The sequence below is a fragment of the Mesoplodon mirus genome (assembly GCF_964341445.2).
Source record: "Mesoplodon mirus genome assembly, chromosome: 7".
Taxonomy (NCBI): Eukaryota; Metazoa; Chordata; class Mammalia; order Artiodactyla; family Ziphiidae; genus Mesoplodon; species Mesoplodon mirus.
Genome location: NC_138983.1, coordinates 54,461,408 through 54,478,897, shown reverse-complemented (window position 1 = coordinate 54,478,897; position 17,490 = coordinate 54,461,408). Strand labels below are relative to the sequence as shown.

Genomic DNA, 17,490 nt, shown 5'->3' with positions numbered 1-17,490 from the left:
AAGACAATGTGGTACTGGCACAAAAACAGAAATATAGATCAATGGAATAGGATAGAAAGCCCAGAGATAAACCCATGCAGCTATGGTCAACTAATCTATGACAAAGGAGGCAAGGATATACAATGGAGAAAAGACAGTCTCTTCAATAAGTGGTGCTGGGAAAACTGGACAGCTACATGTAAAAGAATGAAATTACAACACTCCCTAACCCCATACACAAAAATAAACTCAAAATGGATTAGAGACCTAAATGTAAGACCGGACACTATAAAACTCTTAGAAGAAAACATAGGAAGAACACTGTTTGACATAAATCACAGCAAGATCTTTTTTGATCCACCTCCTAGAGCAATGGAAATAAAAACGAAAATAAACAAATGGGACCTAATGATATTTAAAAGCTTTTGCAAAGCAAAGGAAACTACAAACAAGATGAAAAAACAACCCTCAGAATGGGAGAAAATATTTGCAAACAAATCAACGGGCAAAGGATTAATCTCCAAAATATATAAACAGCTCATGCAGCTCAGTACTAAAAAAACAAACAACCCAATCCAAAAATGGGCAGAAGACCTAAATAGACATTTCTCCAAAGAAGACATACAGATGGCCAAGAAGCACATGAAAAGCTGCTCAACATCACTAATTATTAGAGAAATGCAAATCAAAAGTACAATGAGGTATCACCTCACACCATTTAGAATGGGCATCATCAGAAAATCTACAAACAACAAATGCTGGAGAGTGTGTGGAGAAAAGGGAACCCTCTTGCACTGTTGGTGGGAATGTAAATTGATACAGCCACTATGGAGAACAGTATGGAGTTTCCTCAAAAAACTAAAAATAGGGCTTCCCTGGTGGCGCAGTGGTTGAGAGTCCGCCTGCCAATTCAGAGGGGACACGGGTTCGTGCCCTGGTCCAGGAAGATTCCACGTGCCGTGGAGCAGCTAGGCCCGTGAGCCATGGCCGCTGAGCCTGCGCGTCCGGAGCCTGTGCTCCGCAACCAGAGAGGCCACAACAGTGAGAGGCCCGCGTACTGCCAAAAAAAAAAAAAAAAAAGAAAAGAAAAGAAAAGAAATACTAATATAAGTGTATTATTTAGAAATATGAAGGTAAAGAAGAAACAACTAAAAGTGGTCGCTACTGAAGAGCAAAGAACTGCTGCGTTTTCATTGTAAGCCTTTCAGTAGGTTAGACTTAAAACAGTACATGTACTTTATTTTAAATTTTTAATATATTATTTTTATGTATGAATTTCTATTTTAGTTCTGTATGTTGAAAGTTAAGAGGGCTACATGATAGAAAGAATTCAGAGTTGTTATTGAGAGGTTCTAGCCTTGGCTTTGTCCCTTATCAGCTTTGAGACCTTGGGCAGGACACTTGTCTTACTGAGTCTTAGTTTCTTCATTTATGAAAGGATGGAGGTTGGAAAAGATAATCTCCATGATCTCTTTAAGCTAGATATCCCAAGATTCTATGATAAAGATAATAATGCTATACAACAAATGAAGAGTTAAGACTTGGGTGGAGGCTTGAAATTCCCACATTTTCCTTTTTTAGTTGAAATCAGACTTGGAGAGAAATTTTCACTGTGGTCTCTGAAAAGAATTCAACACCCACCTTCCATTGTGGAGCCTGGGGCAGGCAATTGACTACGTACTGGCTCAGGGACACATAGCTTAGTGTTATTTTAGTATGGGGTGGTTTTATTTTTTTTGATATTTAATATTTCTCAGTATGAATCACAGGTGAAATTTTCATGCCATGTGTAAACAATTTCACTTTTTTATTGAAACAATGAATTCAGGAATATCATATTGGGATGTCAGCCATTTTACTTTTATCAATGTATGGAAAAAATGCTTTTATATTAATATAAGAAATGATGTCATTTAATATGGAGGAGATCTTATAATTCAAGGTCAGCAAATCTCAGAGGTGATTTAGGTCACCAAGCTAGCTTTGGAAAAGGAAAAGAATATTTTCCTTTTGTCTTCTCAAGATTTTGTTTTTTTGTTTTTTTTCAACCAATTTTCCTCTTAGACTTTGGGGTAGCTGGTGTAGTGGCATGGTTGTGAAAAGGAGACTCTGACTAATATCTTTTCCATTGAAACATGTGGCTTTGGAGAATTTCCTTGCTCTTTTTCTCGGCTTCAGTTTTCCCATCTGCACAAGAAAAGGATTGGCTTAAATAATATTCAAGATACCTTTTAGCTTTAACATTCTATGTTTCTACCTCCTTATTTTATGTGTGTATTCAGACCATTCAAGAGACCTGATTAGGTTTGGGGGTTTCTTTTTAAAGTTCAGTGTAGTGAGATTGAACTCTTTTTCTCTGTTAAATGTCACTCACTCACACTTAAGTGAAAAGTCAATAGAGTACAAGATACAAACAAAAGAAAACTTACTTTGATTTTTTGTTGATAATGGTTTAATTTTTTAAAAGAGGAAAATATTTAAAAGTTTAACTTAGCCACTTTTAAATTAGGTGCTAGAAAAGTAAAACCTCAATACAGATGACCCTTCATATCTGTACATCAGTATGCAGTTTACAGAGTCCTTTCTTCATATATATTATGTCATTTGAAAAATACATTTCTACAGGGCTTGTATACTTACTGTGTATTTGATGCTGTGTGTGTGAGCGTGTGTATGAATATGCACTTATACTTACCTCGGGTCTCTATTATGTTTAGTGAAGGAAGCAAACGGTCTTCAGAGACAAAGTGAGAGGAGACGGGAACAGACAGATGAAAACCATTTAGTAGGTTACACAAGGCACATAAAAGGACACATAATTTTAGAAAATCAGCCTCTAGCAGAAATAAGTAAAGCTAAGAGCAGATCTTGCCCACAGGCCATAGTTTCCTCATACTAGCTCTATAGCTCTGTACTCTGGTCCTAGAGAAAGAGGAAAGTTACAGGCACAAGAGAAATAACATAAAGCACAGCCTCTGTCAAAAGTGACTTGAAAGGGAAACCTCTCCCAGCAGCTTCAGAAGCAGCGGATTAAAGCTCCACAATCAACTTGATGTACCCTGCATCTGCGGAATACATGAATAGACAACACATCATCCCAAATTGAGGAGCCCGGAGTCAGTGCTGTGCCTCTGAGGTGGGAGAGCCAACTTCAGGACACTGGTCCACAAGAGACCTCCCAGCTCCACATAATATCAAACGGCAAAAATCTTCCAGAGATCTCCATCTCAACACCAGCACCCAGCTTCACTCAACGACCAGCAGGCTACAGTGCTGGACACCCTGAGCCAAACAACTAACAAGACAGGAACACAACGCCACCCATTAGCAGAGAGGTGGCCTAAAATCATAAAAAGTCCACAGACACCCCAAAACACACCACCAGACGTGGACCTGCCCACCAGAAAGACAAGATCCAGCCTCATCCACCAGAACACAGGCACTAGTCCCCTCCACCAGGAAGCCTACACAACCCACTAAACCAACCTTAGCCACTGGGGACAGACACCAAAAACAACAGGAACTACGAACCTGCAGCCTGCAAAAAGGAGACCCCAAACACAGTAACATAAGCAAAATGAGAAGACAGAAAAACACACAGCAGGAGAAGGAGCAAGATAAAAACCCACCAGACCTAACAAATGAAGAGGTAATAGGCAGTCTACCTGAAAAAGAATTCAGAATAATGATGGTAAAGATGATCCAAGATTCTATTTCCCAGATCCAAAATCTTGGAAATAGAATAGACAAAATGCAAGAAACAGTTAACAAGGACCTAGAAGAACTAAAGATGAATCAAGCATCGATTAAAAACACAATACATGAAATAAAAAATACTCTAGATGGGATCAATAGCAGAATAACTGAGGCAGAAGAACGGATAAGTGAGGTGGAAGATAAAATAGTGGAAATAACTGCTGCAGAGCAAAATAAAGAAAAAAGAATGAAAAGAACAGAGGACAGTCTCAGAGACCTCTGGGACAACATTAAACGCACCAACATTCGAATTATAGGGGTTCCAGAAGAAGAAGAGAAAAAGAAAGGGACTGAGAAAATATTTGAAGAGATTATAGTTGAAAACTTCCCTAATATGGGAAAGGAAATAGTTAATCAAGTCCAGGAGGCACAGAGAGTCCCATACAGAATAAATCCAAGGAGAAATACGCCAAGACACATATTAATCAAACTGTCAAAAATTAAACACAAAGAAATCATATTAAAAGCAGCAAGGCAAAAACAACAAATAACACACAAGGGAATCCCCATTAGGATAACAGCTGATCTCTCAGCAGAAACTCTACAAGCCAGAAGGGAGTGGCAGGACATAATTAAAGTGATGAAGGAGAAAAACCTGCAACCAAGATTACTCTACCCAGCAAGGATCTCATTCAGATTTGATGGAGAAATTAAAACGTTTACAGACAAGCAAAAGCTGAGAGAGTTCAGCACCACCAAACCAGCTTTGCAACAAATGCTAAAGGAACTTCTCTAGGCAAGAAACACAACAGAAGTAAAAGACCTACAATAATGAACCCAAAACAATTAAGAAAATGGGAATAGGAACATACATATCGATAATTACCTTAAATGTAAATGGACTAAATGCTCCCACCAAAAGACACAGAGTGGCTGAATGGATACAAAAACAAGACCCATCTATATGCTGTCTACAAGAGACCCACTTCAGACCTAGAGACACATACAGACTGAAAGTAAGGGGATGGAAAAAGATATTCCATGCAAATGGAAATCAAAATAAAGCTGGAGTAGCAATTCTCATATCAGACAAAATAGACTTTAAAATAAGGACTACTAGAAGAGACAAAGAAGGACACTACATAATGATCAAGGGATCGATCCAAGAAGAAGATATAACAATTGTAAATATTTATGCACCAAACATAGGAGCACCTCAATACATAAGGCAAATACTAACAGCCATAAAAGGAGAAATCGACAGTAACACAATCATAGTAGGGGACTTTAACACCCCACTTTCACCAATGGACAGATCATCCAAAATGAAAATAAATAAGGAAACACAAGCTTTAAATGATACATTAAACAAGATGGACTTAATTGATATTTATAGGACATTCCATCCAAAAACAACAGAATACACATTTTTCTCAAGTGCTCATGGAACATTCTCCAGGATAGATCATATCTTGGGTCACAAATCAAGCCTTGGTAAATTTAAGAAAATTGAAATTGTATCAAGTATCTTTTCCGACCACAATGCTATGAGACTAGATATCAATTACAGGAAAAGATCTGTAAAAAATACAAACACATGGAGGCTAAACAATACACTACTTAATAACGAAGTGATCACTGAAGAAATCAAAGAGGAAATTAAAAAATACCTAGAAACAAATGACAATGGAGACACGACAACCCAAAACCTATGGGATGCAGCAAAAGCAGTTCTAAGAGGGAAGTTTATAGCAATACAATCCCACCTTAAGAAACAGGAAACATCTCGAATAAACAACCTAACCTTGCACCTAAAGCAATTAGAGAAAGAAGAACAAAAACATCCCAAAGTTAGCAGAAGGAAAGAAATCATAAAAATCAGATCAGAAATAAATGAAAAAGAAATGAAGGAAACGATAGCAAAGATCAATAAAACTAAAAGCTGGTTCTTTGAGAAGATAAACAAAATTGATAAACCATTAGCCAGACTCATCAAGAAAAAAAGGGAGAAGACTCAAATCAATAGAATTAGAAATGAAAAAGGAGAAGTAACAACTGACACTGCAGAAATACAAAAGATCATGAGAGATTACTACAAGCAACTCTATGCCAATAAAATGGACAACCTGGAAGAAATGGACAAATTCTTAGAAATGCACAACCTGCCAAGACTGAATCAGGAAGAAATAGAAAATATGAACAGACCAATCACAAGCACTGAAATTGAAACTGTGATAAAAAATCTTCCAACAAACAAAAGCCCAGGACCAGATGGCTTCACAGGCGAATTCTATCAAGCATTTAGAGAAGAGCTAACACCTATCCTTCTGAAACTCTTCCAAAATATAGCAGAGGGAGGAACACTCCCAAACTCATTCTACGAGGCCACCATCACCTTGATACCAAAACCAGGCAAGGATGTCACAAAGAAAGAAAACTACAGGCCAATATCACTGATGAACATAGATGCAAAAATCCTCAACAAAATACTAGCAAACAGAATCCAACAGCACATTAAAAGGATCATACACCATGATCAAGTGGGGTTTATTCCAGGAATGCAAGGATTCTTCAATATACGCAAATCAATCAACGTGATACACCATATTAACAAATTGAAGGAGAAAAACCATATGATCATCTCAATAGATGCAGAGAAAGCTTTCGACAAAATTCAACACCCATTTATGATAAAAACCCTGCAGAAAGTAGGCATAGAGGGAACTTTCCTCAACATAATAAAGGCCATATATGACAAACCCACAGCCAGCATCGTCCTCAATGGTGAAAAACTGAAACCATTTCCACTAAGATCAGGAACTAGACAAGGTTGCCCACTTTCACCACTCTTATTCAACCTAGTTTTGGAAGTTTTAGCCACAGCAATCAGAGAAGAAAAGGAAATAAAAGGAATCCAAATTGGAAAAGAAGAAGTAAAGCTGTCACTGTTTGCAGATGACATGATACTATACATAGAGAATCCTAAAGATGCTACCAGAAAACTACTAGAGTTAATCAATGAATTTGGTAAAGTTGCAGGATACAAAATTAATGCACAGAAATCTCTGGCATTCCTATATACTGATGATGAAAAATCTGAAAGTGAAATCAAGGAAACACTCCCATTTACCATTGCAACAAAAAGAATAAAATATCTAGGAATAAACCTACCTAAGGAGACAAAAGACCTGTATGCAGAAAATTATAAGACACTGATGAAAGAAATTAAAGATGATACAAATAGATGGAGAGATGTACCATGTTCTTGGATTGGAAGAATCAACATTGTGAAAATGACTCTACTACCCAAAGCAATCTACAGGTTCAATGCAATCCCTATCAAACTACCACTGGCATTTTTCACAGAACTAGAACAAAAAATTTCACAATTTGTATGGAAACACAAAAGACCCCGAATAGCCAAAGCAATCTTGAGAACGAAAAATGGAGCTGGAGGAATCAGGCTCCCTGACTTCAGACTATACTACAAAGCTACAGTAATCAAGACAGTATGGTACTGGCACAAAAACAGAAAGATAGATCAATGGAACAGGATAGAAAGCCCAGAGTTAAACCCACGGACATATGGTCACCTTATCTTTGATAAAGGAGGCAGGAATGTACAGTGGAGAAAGGACAGTCTCTTCAATAAGTGGTGCTGGGAAAACTGGATAGGGACATGTAAAAGTATGAGATTAGATCACTCCCTAACACCATACACAAAAATAAGCTCAAAATGGATTAAAGACCTAAATGTAAGGCCAGACACTATCAAACTCTTAGAGGAACACATAGGCAGAACACTCTATGACATAAATCACAGCAAGATCCTTTTTGACCCACCTCCTAGAGAAATGGAAATAAAGACAAAAATAAACACATGGGACCTAATGAAACTTAAAAGCTTTTGCACAGCAAAGGAAACCATAAACAAGACCAAAAGACAACCCTCAGAATGGGAGAAAATATTTGCAAATGAAGCAACTGACAAAGGATTAATCTCCAAAATTTATAAGCAGCTCATGCAGCTCAATAACAAAAAAACGAACAACCCAATCCAAAAATGGGCAGAAGACCTAAATAGACATTTCTCCACAGAAGATATACAGACTGCCAACAAACACATGAAAGGATGCTCAACATCTTTACTCATTAGAGAAATGCAAATCAAAACTACAATGAGATATCATCTCACACCAGTCAGAATGGCCATCATCAAAAAATCTAGAAACAATAAATGCTGGAGAGGGTGTGGAAAAAAGGGAACACTCCTGCACTGCTGGTGGGAATGTGAATTGGTACAGTCACTATGGAGAACGGTATGGAGGTTCCTTAAAAAACTACAAATAGAACTACCATATGACCCAGCAATCCCACTACTGGGCATATACCCTGAGAAAACCATAATTCAAAAAGAGACATGTACCAAAATGTTCATAGCAGCCCTATTTACAATAGCCCGGAGATGGAAACAACCTAAGTGTCCATCATCGGATGAATGGATAAAGAAGATGTGGCACATATATACAATGGAATATTACTCAGCCATAAAAAGAAATGAAATTGAGCTATTTGTAATGAGGTGGATAGACCTAGAGTCTGTCATACAGAGTGAAGTAAGTCAGAAAGAGAAAGACAAATACTGTATGCTAACACATATATATGGAATTTAAGAAAAAAAAATGTCATGAAGAACATAGGGGTAAGACAGGAATAAAGACACAGACCTACTAGAGAATGGACTTGAGGATATGGGGAGGGGGAAGGGTAAGCTGTGACAAAGTGAAAGAGCGGCATGGACATATATACACTACCAAACGTGAGGTAGATAGCTAGTGGGAAGCAGCCGCATAGCACAGGGAGATCAGCTCGGTACTTTGTGACCGCCTGGAGGGGTGGGATAGGGAGGGTGGGAGGGAGACGCAAAAGGGAGGGGATATGGAAACATATGTATATGTATAACGGATTAAATTTGTTATAAAGCAAAAAAATAAAATAAAATAAATTAAAAAAAAAAAAAAAGTGACTTGCTGTTGGTTTAATAAGCATTGACTGAGCACTAGCACTGTGTCAGACACTTGGGGATCAGAGATGGATACAACATGACCCTTATTCTTGATTCTACAAAGGGAAAAGTGTCAGTGTAAAAAGGGCAGAGTGTGTAATACCAACCTTCAGTACCTAAAATGAAATACTGGTTTTATGGTATGTGTCCCTGGAGTTGATGTTAGCAAACTCTACGGGGGTCTTGGAAATATCCTGATTCCACAGTTGGTGGTTCTTAGTCTTCTCCAATGAGGGCAAGGGAGCAGGAAATGAGGAGGCTACCTTTAAACACCTTCCAAAAAGTGAAGTTGATGATGTTGGGATCATACACCCACATTTCCTCTTTCATCGTTTAAAATGGGGCGGGGGGGACTTGTTTAGTGAATCATGTTTGGGAAGCATTGCCTAGTATCTGCCAAAATTTCTTTTAATTCTGTTTTTCCACCTTTGCAGCTAAGATATCAACATGGACTAGGGACTCCAGACTTGAGGCAAACCCTCCCTAACCTGAAAAACTTCATGGAGCACGGACTAATGGTCAGGTGGTGAGTACCTTTATCTCTCACACCCAGAAACTGCAATGTGGATAATAATCCTGAGAAACTTGCCTGATTTCCACACCACTCCACACCTTCCTTCTGGGTTTTCTTCTGTAATAAGATATCTGAAGAAAAGGAAAGGCAGCCATCATACTTGTGTAGGTCTAAGCTCCAGTCTGGCTAAGAGGGCGAAGCACCCACGAAGGGGGGCGGGTTCAAAGGGATATTATTTGGACATGGGAAGGTTGGCGGGACAAGGAATCCTTGAGAGCTTGGCTGAAGCAGAGACTGGAGGATAGCCATGTGATTCGTAAAAGGGGGACATGGAGCCCCCAGGACTTTTCCAAAGAACAAGTGAAGGACAGAATAAGCATCAGGATCAGTGGTTGTGAGAGTGAAGGGAAGAAAGCACACAAGGAATAGGTCAGGCTGTCAGGACCTAGTCTGAGACCAAGAGACACACACATACTGGAACGTTTCTCGTATGTGATGTCAGTGCCTATTGTGCCATAAGGGCAAGCTGCTGCCTAAAAGTGCTTTGTCAGGATGGACACGACACTCTTCCAAAGACAAGGGGAGAGGGAAAGTGATGCAAAGAAAACATTAGATGATTCGTTTGACTTAAATAAATGGAAAGCTGTTGGCTCAAGTCATTTAGTAATTTGAATCCTTGGATGATGGGCAATGACTTACAAAATCACGTGAATTCAAATCAGGCCTTTAGAGTTAGACAACTGGGAACAGCATGGTTTCTTCTAAAGAGCACTGGCTTCTGATCCCAGATCTTTTTCTGATTTGCTATGTGAATTTTTTTTTTAAGTTTTGAGATTCCTTTATTCAAGCCAAATTGTTCAACCTTTATCACAGTGTAACAACCTATTTTAAAAACCTTAAATAAACAAGTTATCCATGTAACCTTGCCATTTCAATTTTCTGATTTGCTGTGTGAATTTAAACTCCTACCTCTCTGAAACGTAATTTCCTCATCTATAATCCCTGCTCTGCTCATCTCACTGGTTTGTGGTGAGGATGAAGTGAGATGGTAGGTGGAAAAATAATTTGTGGGGAGGAAAGTACAAGAATAGTTTCAATTTCTTCTGTGCCATCAAGATAGACCTTGAGGATAACGAGAAAGTGACATCTATGATTTACCTTTGACGTTTTCTGTTTTTGTCTCATGATCTTCAAAATGCAAATTCTGGATGTCTGACTTTAGATAGGACTTCTGTTAAGCAAATACACAATTGTTTAAAAAATTCTACTCAGAATATCAAAATAATTATAAAAAATCCGTGTTGATATGGACCTGTATGCCCTGAGGAATGAGGTCTAGGAACTGAGTTTTAATGTAAAACAATAATAGTAATGATAATAATAATAATTTAAAAAGTGAGCTAGCAGGCATGTATTTAACACTGTCAGTGTAAAGTTCCGTGATAGGTGCTCTGGAGGTAACAAGAAGTATAAGGCTCAAGCCCTACCTTCAAGGGATTTGTGATCTAGTTGGAAACAAGGTATATAATTCATGAAAGGTTTTATAACACAAATGGTAAATAACTTAAGATGATAAAAAAAGGGGGGGCAACTCACAGCACCCCCTGATTAATCAACTAAAATGAATCTTGTTCAGTACAGGCAGCAAATTGTCCCAGTGTCATTTATTGAAGACTCTATCTTTTGTCCACTGTTAATAACGCCGTCTCTTTCATACATCAAGTTCACTTACACACAGATCTGTTTCCAGGCCCCCTATTCTGCTTCATCGTTTTATTGTCTATCTATAGGCTAGTACCACATTTCTAATTAATATAAGGTGTAATTTCTATAAGTCTTATTGAGCTTTGAGCATCTCTCTTCCCCCTGACATTTGGAACCACTTGAGAGAGGAGATAAAAGAGACAGACTAATAGGAATCAAAATGTCAGTTTTATTACTGATAAAGCTGCATTTTCCAAGTGGCTTTAGATCTATAATAAAAGGGCTTGCAAAGACATCACTCAAAATTAAACTTACTCTTGCAATCACGATGTGAACTGGAGAACCTCAGGCTTTCCCCGCAGAGGCAGGCCCTTAACTATACTATAGAGGGCTGTCAGGTGACTCCTGCAAGAACCCAGATGGGACTAAGCCAAGAATACCGAGGTTTTATTTTTCCCTCTAAATTCACTGATTAGAAAAGGCCCTCCTCCTCTAAGAGCGAGTGGGAGGATGGAGAAAGGCCAGGAGCGTTACTCTTAAATCATGTTCCTTCATAGCAAGGGAAAAGGAAGATTTCCCCACCTTTCTTGATATCTGGTCGGGTGAGGCTCCTACTGATGACCCTTCTTCAAAACTCTTTTGGCTTTTCTGGACTTATGAACTGTATCTGAGTGATTTGACAGCTGTATGATATTGAGTCTTTCTAACTGTGAACATGGTACCTCTTTATATGCTTTCTTTCTGTTTTTTAAACATACCTCAGTGAAGTTTTAAATTTTTCTTCATAAAGATCTTACACATCTTTTATTAGATACCTAGTCCTAGGTAGCTTACCATTTTGGTTGCTGTTATAAATTTTTTTATTACAACATCCAACTTTTTTGTGGCTAGTATACAGGACTACTACTGATTTTTGTATTTTGAGAATGTATCCAGCAGCCTTGCTAACGTTAATTACAATGGTTTATCTTAGATTCTCTCGGATTTTTCTGTGGGTACGATCATATTTTTTTAGTGAATGATGGTGTTGTTTCTTCCTATTTTTACGACTTTTATTACTTTTTCTTGTCCTTTGTTTTATTATGGAAGAGGAGCAGCAATAGTGGATATCCTTGTCTTATTCCTGACTTTAAAGAGAATGTTTCTTTTCACCATTAAGTATTATATTTATTGCAAGTTTGGATAGATATTATTTATTAGCAAAAGGAAGTTTCTTTCTATTCCCAGTTCACTAAGAGTTGCTTTTTTTAAAATCATGAATGTGTATATTTTGGATTTTATAAAATGCTTATTATGTTTATTGAGATAACACTATATTCTTCTTTACTGTGTTAATAACTAGTAATACATTTTCTGATGTTAAATCATCTTTGCCTCCTGGGCTATAATCTGCTTGGTTGTGATGAATTACTTTTTGTATATTGCTGGATTCGATTTGCTGATTTACTTTTTTATTTTTTTTAAACTTGTTTTATTGAAGTATAGTTGATTTACAATGTTGTGTTAGTTTCTGCTTTACAGCAAAGTGATTCAGTCATACATATATATACATTATTTTTCGTATTCTTTTCCATTATGGTTTATCACACAGGATGTTGAGTATAGTTCCCTGTGCTATACAGTAGGACCTTGTTGTTTATCCATTCTATATATAGTAGTTTGCATCTGCTAATCCCAAACTCCCAATCCATCCCTCCCTTACCCCTTATCCCCCTTGGCAACCACAAGTTTGTTCTCTATGTCTGTGAGTCTGTTTGTTTCATAGATAAACATTTGTGTCATATGTCAGATTCTACATATAAGTGATGTCATATGGTATTTGTCTTTCTTACTTCACTTAGTATGATCATTTCTAGGTCCATCCATGTTGCTGCAAATGGCATTATCTCATTCTTTTTTATGGCTGTGTAGTATTCCATTATAGATACAGGTATAGCTATATAGATCATACCTTTTTAAAAAAATTCTATTGGCGTATAGTTGATTTACAATGCTGTGTTAGTTTCAGGAGTACAGCATAGTGATTCAGTTATACATATACATATATTCATTCTTTTTCAGATTCTTTTCCCATATAGGTTATTACAGAATATTGAGTAGAGCTCCCTGTGCTATACAGTAGGTCCTTGTTGGTTATCTATTTTATATATAGTAGTGTGTGTTTGTTAATCCCAACCTCCTAATTTATCTCTCCCCCACCATGTTTCTCCTTTGGTAACCATTAGTTGGTTTTTGAGTCTATCACTTTTTAAATTAGATTCCATGACTTGCTAATATTTTTAGGATATCTGCCTCTGTAAATGAGACGAGGCTAGCCTATAATTTTTCTTTCTCATATAATAATCTTTGTCTAAGTTTGGTAACAAGGTTGTAACAGCCTCATAAAATAAATTGAGGCTCTTTCCCTTCTCTTCTATTATTCTTTTCTGTTCTCTGGAGCAGTTTATGTAAGATAGGAATTATCTATATCTTGAAGGTCTGAAAAACCTAGTATTTTTCATTTGTTGAGAGGGAAAGTATAGATTTTTAGCTACTGACTTAATTTTTATGATGATTATGAGTCTATTTATGTTCTGTTTTTCCAGTTCCTCCTTAACATACTCCAGTCTGATTTCAGTTCTATCAGTATACTGAAATTCCTCTTATCTAGGTAGGTGTCTAGAACTCTATGTTGCCCAACCCAGCGGCCACTTTTCCATCCTTATCCTACTAGTCTGTATTTAGTGGCATTTGGCCTTGCTGGCCATTCCTGCCTTCTTGAAACATTCTCCTTTCTTGGCTTCCACAATACTACCCTCCCCTGGTTTTCCTCCTTTCAGCTGCACTTTTTCTGCCTGTTCTTCCTGTTTGTCCTCCTTTTCTTGATCATTAAATATGGAGATCTCCATAGTATTCTCCTTTTCTCTCTCCTTCTTCTCATGTGAGCTCATCCACTGCCCCCATTTTGAAAACCATCTATATGCTATGACCCTCCAAGTTATGTTTTCAGCGTAAACCTCTCCTGCAAACTCTGTAGTCAGAGACCTGCTTGACACTTCCCCTTGGAGTATCACAGGCACCTCAGCCTCAACATCCAGAACTGTCCTTCACCAGGCTTCTTCAGCTCAGCAAATGACACCCTGTCTACCCAGTTGCTCAAGCCAGAGAAACATCCTTGATTTCCTTCTTTTCTTCACTCCTACCTGAGCCAGTCTAGTTCATCAGCAAACCATGTCATCTCTACCCACCAAGTGTACTTCCCACCATCCCACCATCTCTGCTGCCACCACCCCAGTCCAAGTCACCACCTGCTCTTACCCAGACACTGCACCAGTCCAGTTTGTCTCCCTAATTTCATTCTTGTCCCACCTCTGTTCATTCTCCGCAGCAGCCAGGGTGACTTTTCAAAATTTTAGCCATATCTTAATCACTTCCTAGCTTCAGCGGCTAGAGTAAAACCCAAGCCCTTTTCTGTGGTCTCCCGACTACCTGCCTCTCCCCCTCCTCTCATGTATAGTCCTATACTGACCTCCTCTTAGCATGAAAAAGCTCTTTCCTGACTCGTCACACTCACTGTCCTTCTGTCTAGAATGTGCTCTCCCTCTTGCTTCTCTCCCACCACCATCCACACCCACCCCTTCATATAGAGGGAACAGTTTTAGAAAAGGCACAGTAGGTTTACTGGCAAAGAATAGACCACTTGGCTAGAGTGCAAATTCATTTTAGGAACAGAGAGAATCTGGGTTTTGTGGTACTTAGAGCTTATACAATTTGGGAACCATTTCAAGAAAACAATACAAAACTGAAAATACAAAATTAGAAAAAAAAACGTAAATATTTTAAGTGAGAAACAAGATCACAACAAATTACTGAAACTTCAGAAATCAGATCCCTTTCCCTTTCTTCTGTGATCTCTTTAGACAATTTACCCAAAATGCTTTCCTCACTGCAACCTGACTGTCCTTTCCCTCCTAAAACACCATCATTTCCAGCAACTCTCATTTCTGAGGTTCAGATAAATTAAATGACTTATCAGGGACTTCCCTGGTGGTGCAGTGGTTAAGAATCTGCCTGCCAGTGCAGGGGACATGGGTTTGATCCCTGGTCTGGGAAGATCCCACATGCCACCGAGCAACTAAGCCCGTGCACCACAACTACTGAGCCTGCACTCTAGAGCCCACGAGCCACAACTACTTAGCCCGCATGCCACAACTACTGAAGCCCGCGTGTCTAGAGCCCGTGCTCCACAACAAGAGAAGCCACTGCAGTGAGAAGCCCAAGCACCGCAACCAAGAGTAGCCCCCGCTTGCCACAACTAGAGAAAGCCCACGTGCAGCAACGAAGACCCAGCTCAGCCAAAAATAAAATAAATTAAGTAAAAAAAGAAAAAAAGTAAATGACTTTCCAAGCATGATTGACCTATGAGCCTGTGGCAATAAGACTGGAGTCTAGGTCTCCTGGCACTGATGTAGTAACCCATTAAGCCCCAAACTCACACATTATGTAGTGCCCCTCTGAGCCACTGTACAAGCACATTAACACTGAATGAGTAGTATGTACCACTTTATGGTGCTGTAATTAGGCTACTGAGACAGATGCAGAGTACCACAAAATGCATGCTACATTACGATCCAAGTAAAGACCACTGTGGAAGCCAGGCTGGAGGTTACAAATCTAAACAAAGCTGGAACAAACACTTTTAGCCTCAGAGGAAACCTCAGAATTTCTGAGAGCAGCCATGAACTGAGGAATTACCTCCCAAGCCGGTGCTCCTTAGGGCAAAGGGTAAAAAAACTCACGCTCCTAAGGGAGCCTCTTACATCTTTTGTAAAAGAAAACACTTCCAGTTTCTCTGTGATTGTTACCATTCACAGATTGGCCCCTTGTGGAAGCAGGTTGCCGTATGGTCTTTTGGTGTCGAGGATTTCAAACTGGCTGTGAGGATCAGTGCAGTCACTGAATTCCTCCTTATGGTAAGCTTCAAAGTTATGTGACAGCTTGTTTTGTTTTGTTTTTTCAAAGAAAAGACAATGTGATTAAAATTCCTTTAATGAAGTGATTTTTTTTCTTTCACATAACAGAATTCTTATCTAATATCAAAGCAGCTACCTGATTAATCCTAAAACTATCCCTTTTCCATATGAACGCAGTTACCTGGGGCACAGTTCTCAGTGCTTTATGCTAGTCCTTTCCAAAAGAAGTCTCCTTTTTCTCATCCTTGGATCAGTAACTTCGTTGTAACTGCCAAGTAACACAATTTTGAAAAGTGGAATTTCAGCTCAGAGGTTGTACTCTTGAATATTTTGGTTAAAAGCCACCAGCATGCCACTTAAACATCGCATTTTTTCTTTCTTTTACTACTAACTACAAAGTGGTCCAAGATTCCAGTTGACATGTGCATGCACAGCTGATGCTGGTGCTGAATTATGGTCAGAGAAGAATGAACGCACAAGGCGCTGCTTGATGGCCGCCAGTGAGACGATAAATTTAGAACTGAGACGAAGAGATTATGTGCTGTGTTGCTGTGAATGGGCTGTGCGACGGGGCCCCCACATGCAGGTCCTGGGACAGCACCTCCACCGTCTCTCACCCCAGCTCACCTGACCTCGAGACATGCCCAGCTCATTTCTGACCTCAGTTCTTTTCTCAGACAAGTTCCCATCACCTAGAATCGCCTGCTTTTGCCTCTGCCCTCTCCAAACGTCGCTGTCACCTCAAGATCCAGTTCATGTCCTACCTCATTCATTCACTCACTCAGCAGGTGCAGAGGTAAAGCGTCCTCCCTCCGTAGCTTAAGTTCACTTCTCCACCAAGTCTTACCCACTAGGCTTTTGAGCAGCAATGAGCAGGCAATGAAATAGGAACAAACAATATGTAATAGACTCAGGAAGTATGAGTACTGAAGAAAGGTGGATAAGTTATTTGGAACATTCTGAGGATGTCATTTACCTCCTGGTGTGAGGGGTGTGGGTGAAACTGGACAAGCCTTCACTAAGGAGGTGGCATTTAGTGGACCTGGAGCACAAGGAGAATTGGGGGGTGTGAAGATTGGGGTGTAGGCCAGAGTAGGAAGCCGTTGCCCAGTTGTAAAGAGCATGTAAAGACTATAGGTTTGAATACCAACTCTCCCACTCACTGTCTCTGTGACTTCAGGCAAGTTTAAGCTCTCAGCTTAAATTTATCTGTAAAATGGAGATAATAGTGCCTACCTGATAAAGTTGATATAAAGATTAAATACATAAACACTTAGCATACTTCTGGCACATAGTAGTACTCAGTAAATTGTAAGTATTCTAAATATGTAATAGATAAGTGAATCATAGTTATTATCTGTTTTAAAAATTAAATCCATTCTTTATTATAGGTATTTTGTTTTTCCCTTAAAATCTACAGTCTTCTCCTTACAGATAGGTATAGAACATGGTTCTTGGTCACATTTTTAATAATGGCTCATTCTGCCTTGTACGTTAGTGGTACAAAATATTCACCGTCTCCCTTCCACTTTTCTCCAAGTCCTTTATATGACCCTTCTGAAGCCTTAGAGATAAGTACC

General features: G+C 38.8%; 1 protein-coding gene across 3 annotated transcripts in view; it reads left to right on the top strand.

Moving 5' to 3' along the window:
* Positions 1–17,490, top strand: part of UVRAG (UV radiation resistance associated) — a 315,157-nt gene that overhangs the window by 279,446 nt on the left and 18,221 nt on the right. For all 3 annotated transcript variants that reach the window (XM_082628358.1, XM_082628357.1, XM_082628359.1), the window contains one exon: positions 9,175–9,266. In XM_082628358.1, the coding sequence (XP_082484484.1) occupies positions 9,175–9,266 (92 nt within the window). The remainder of the gene's footprint in view (positions 1–9,174; positions 9,267–17,490) is intronic.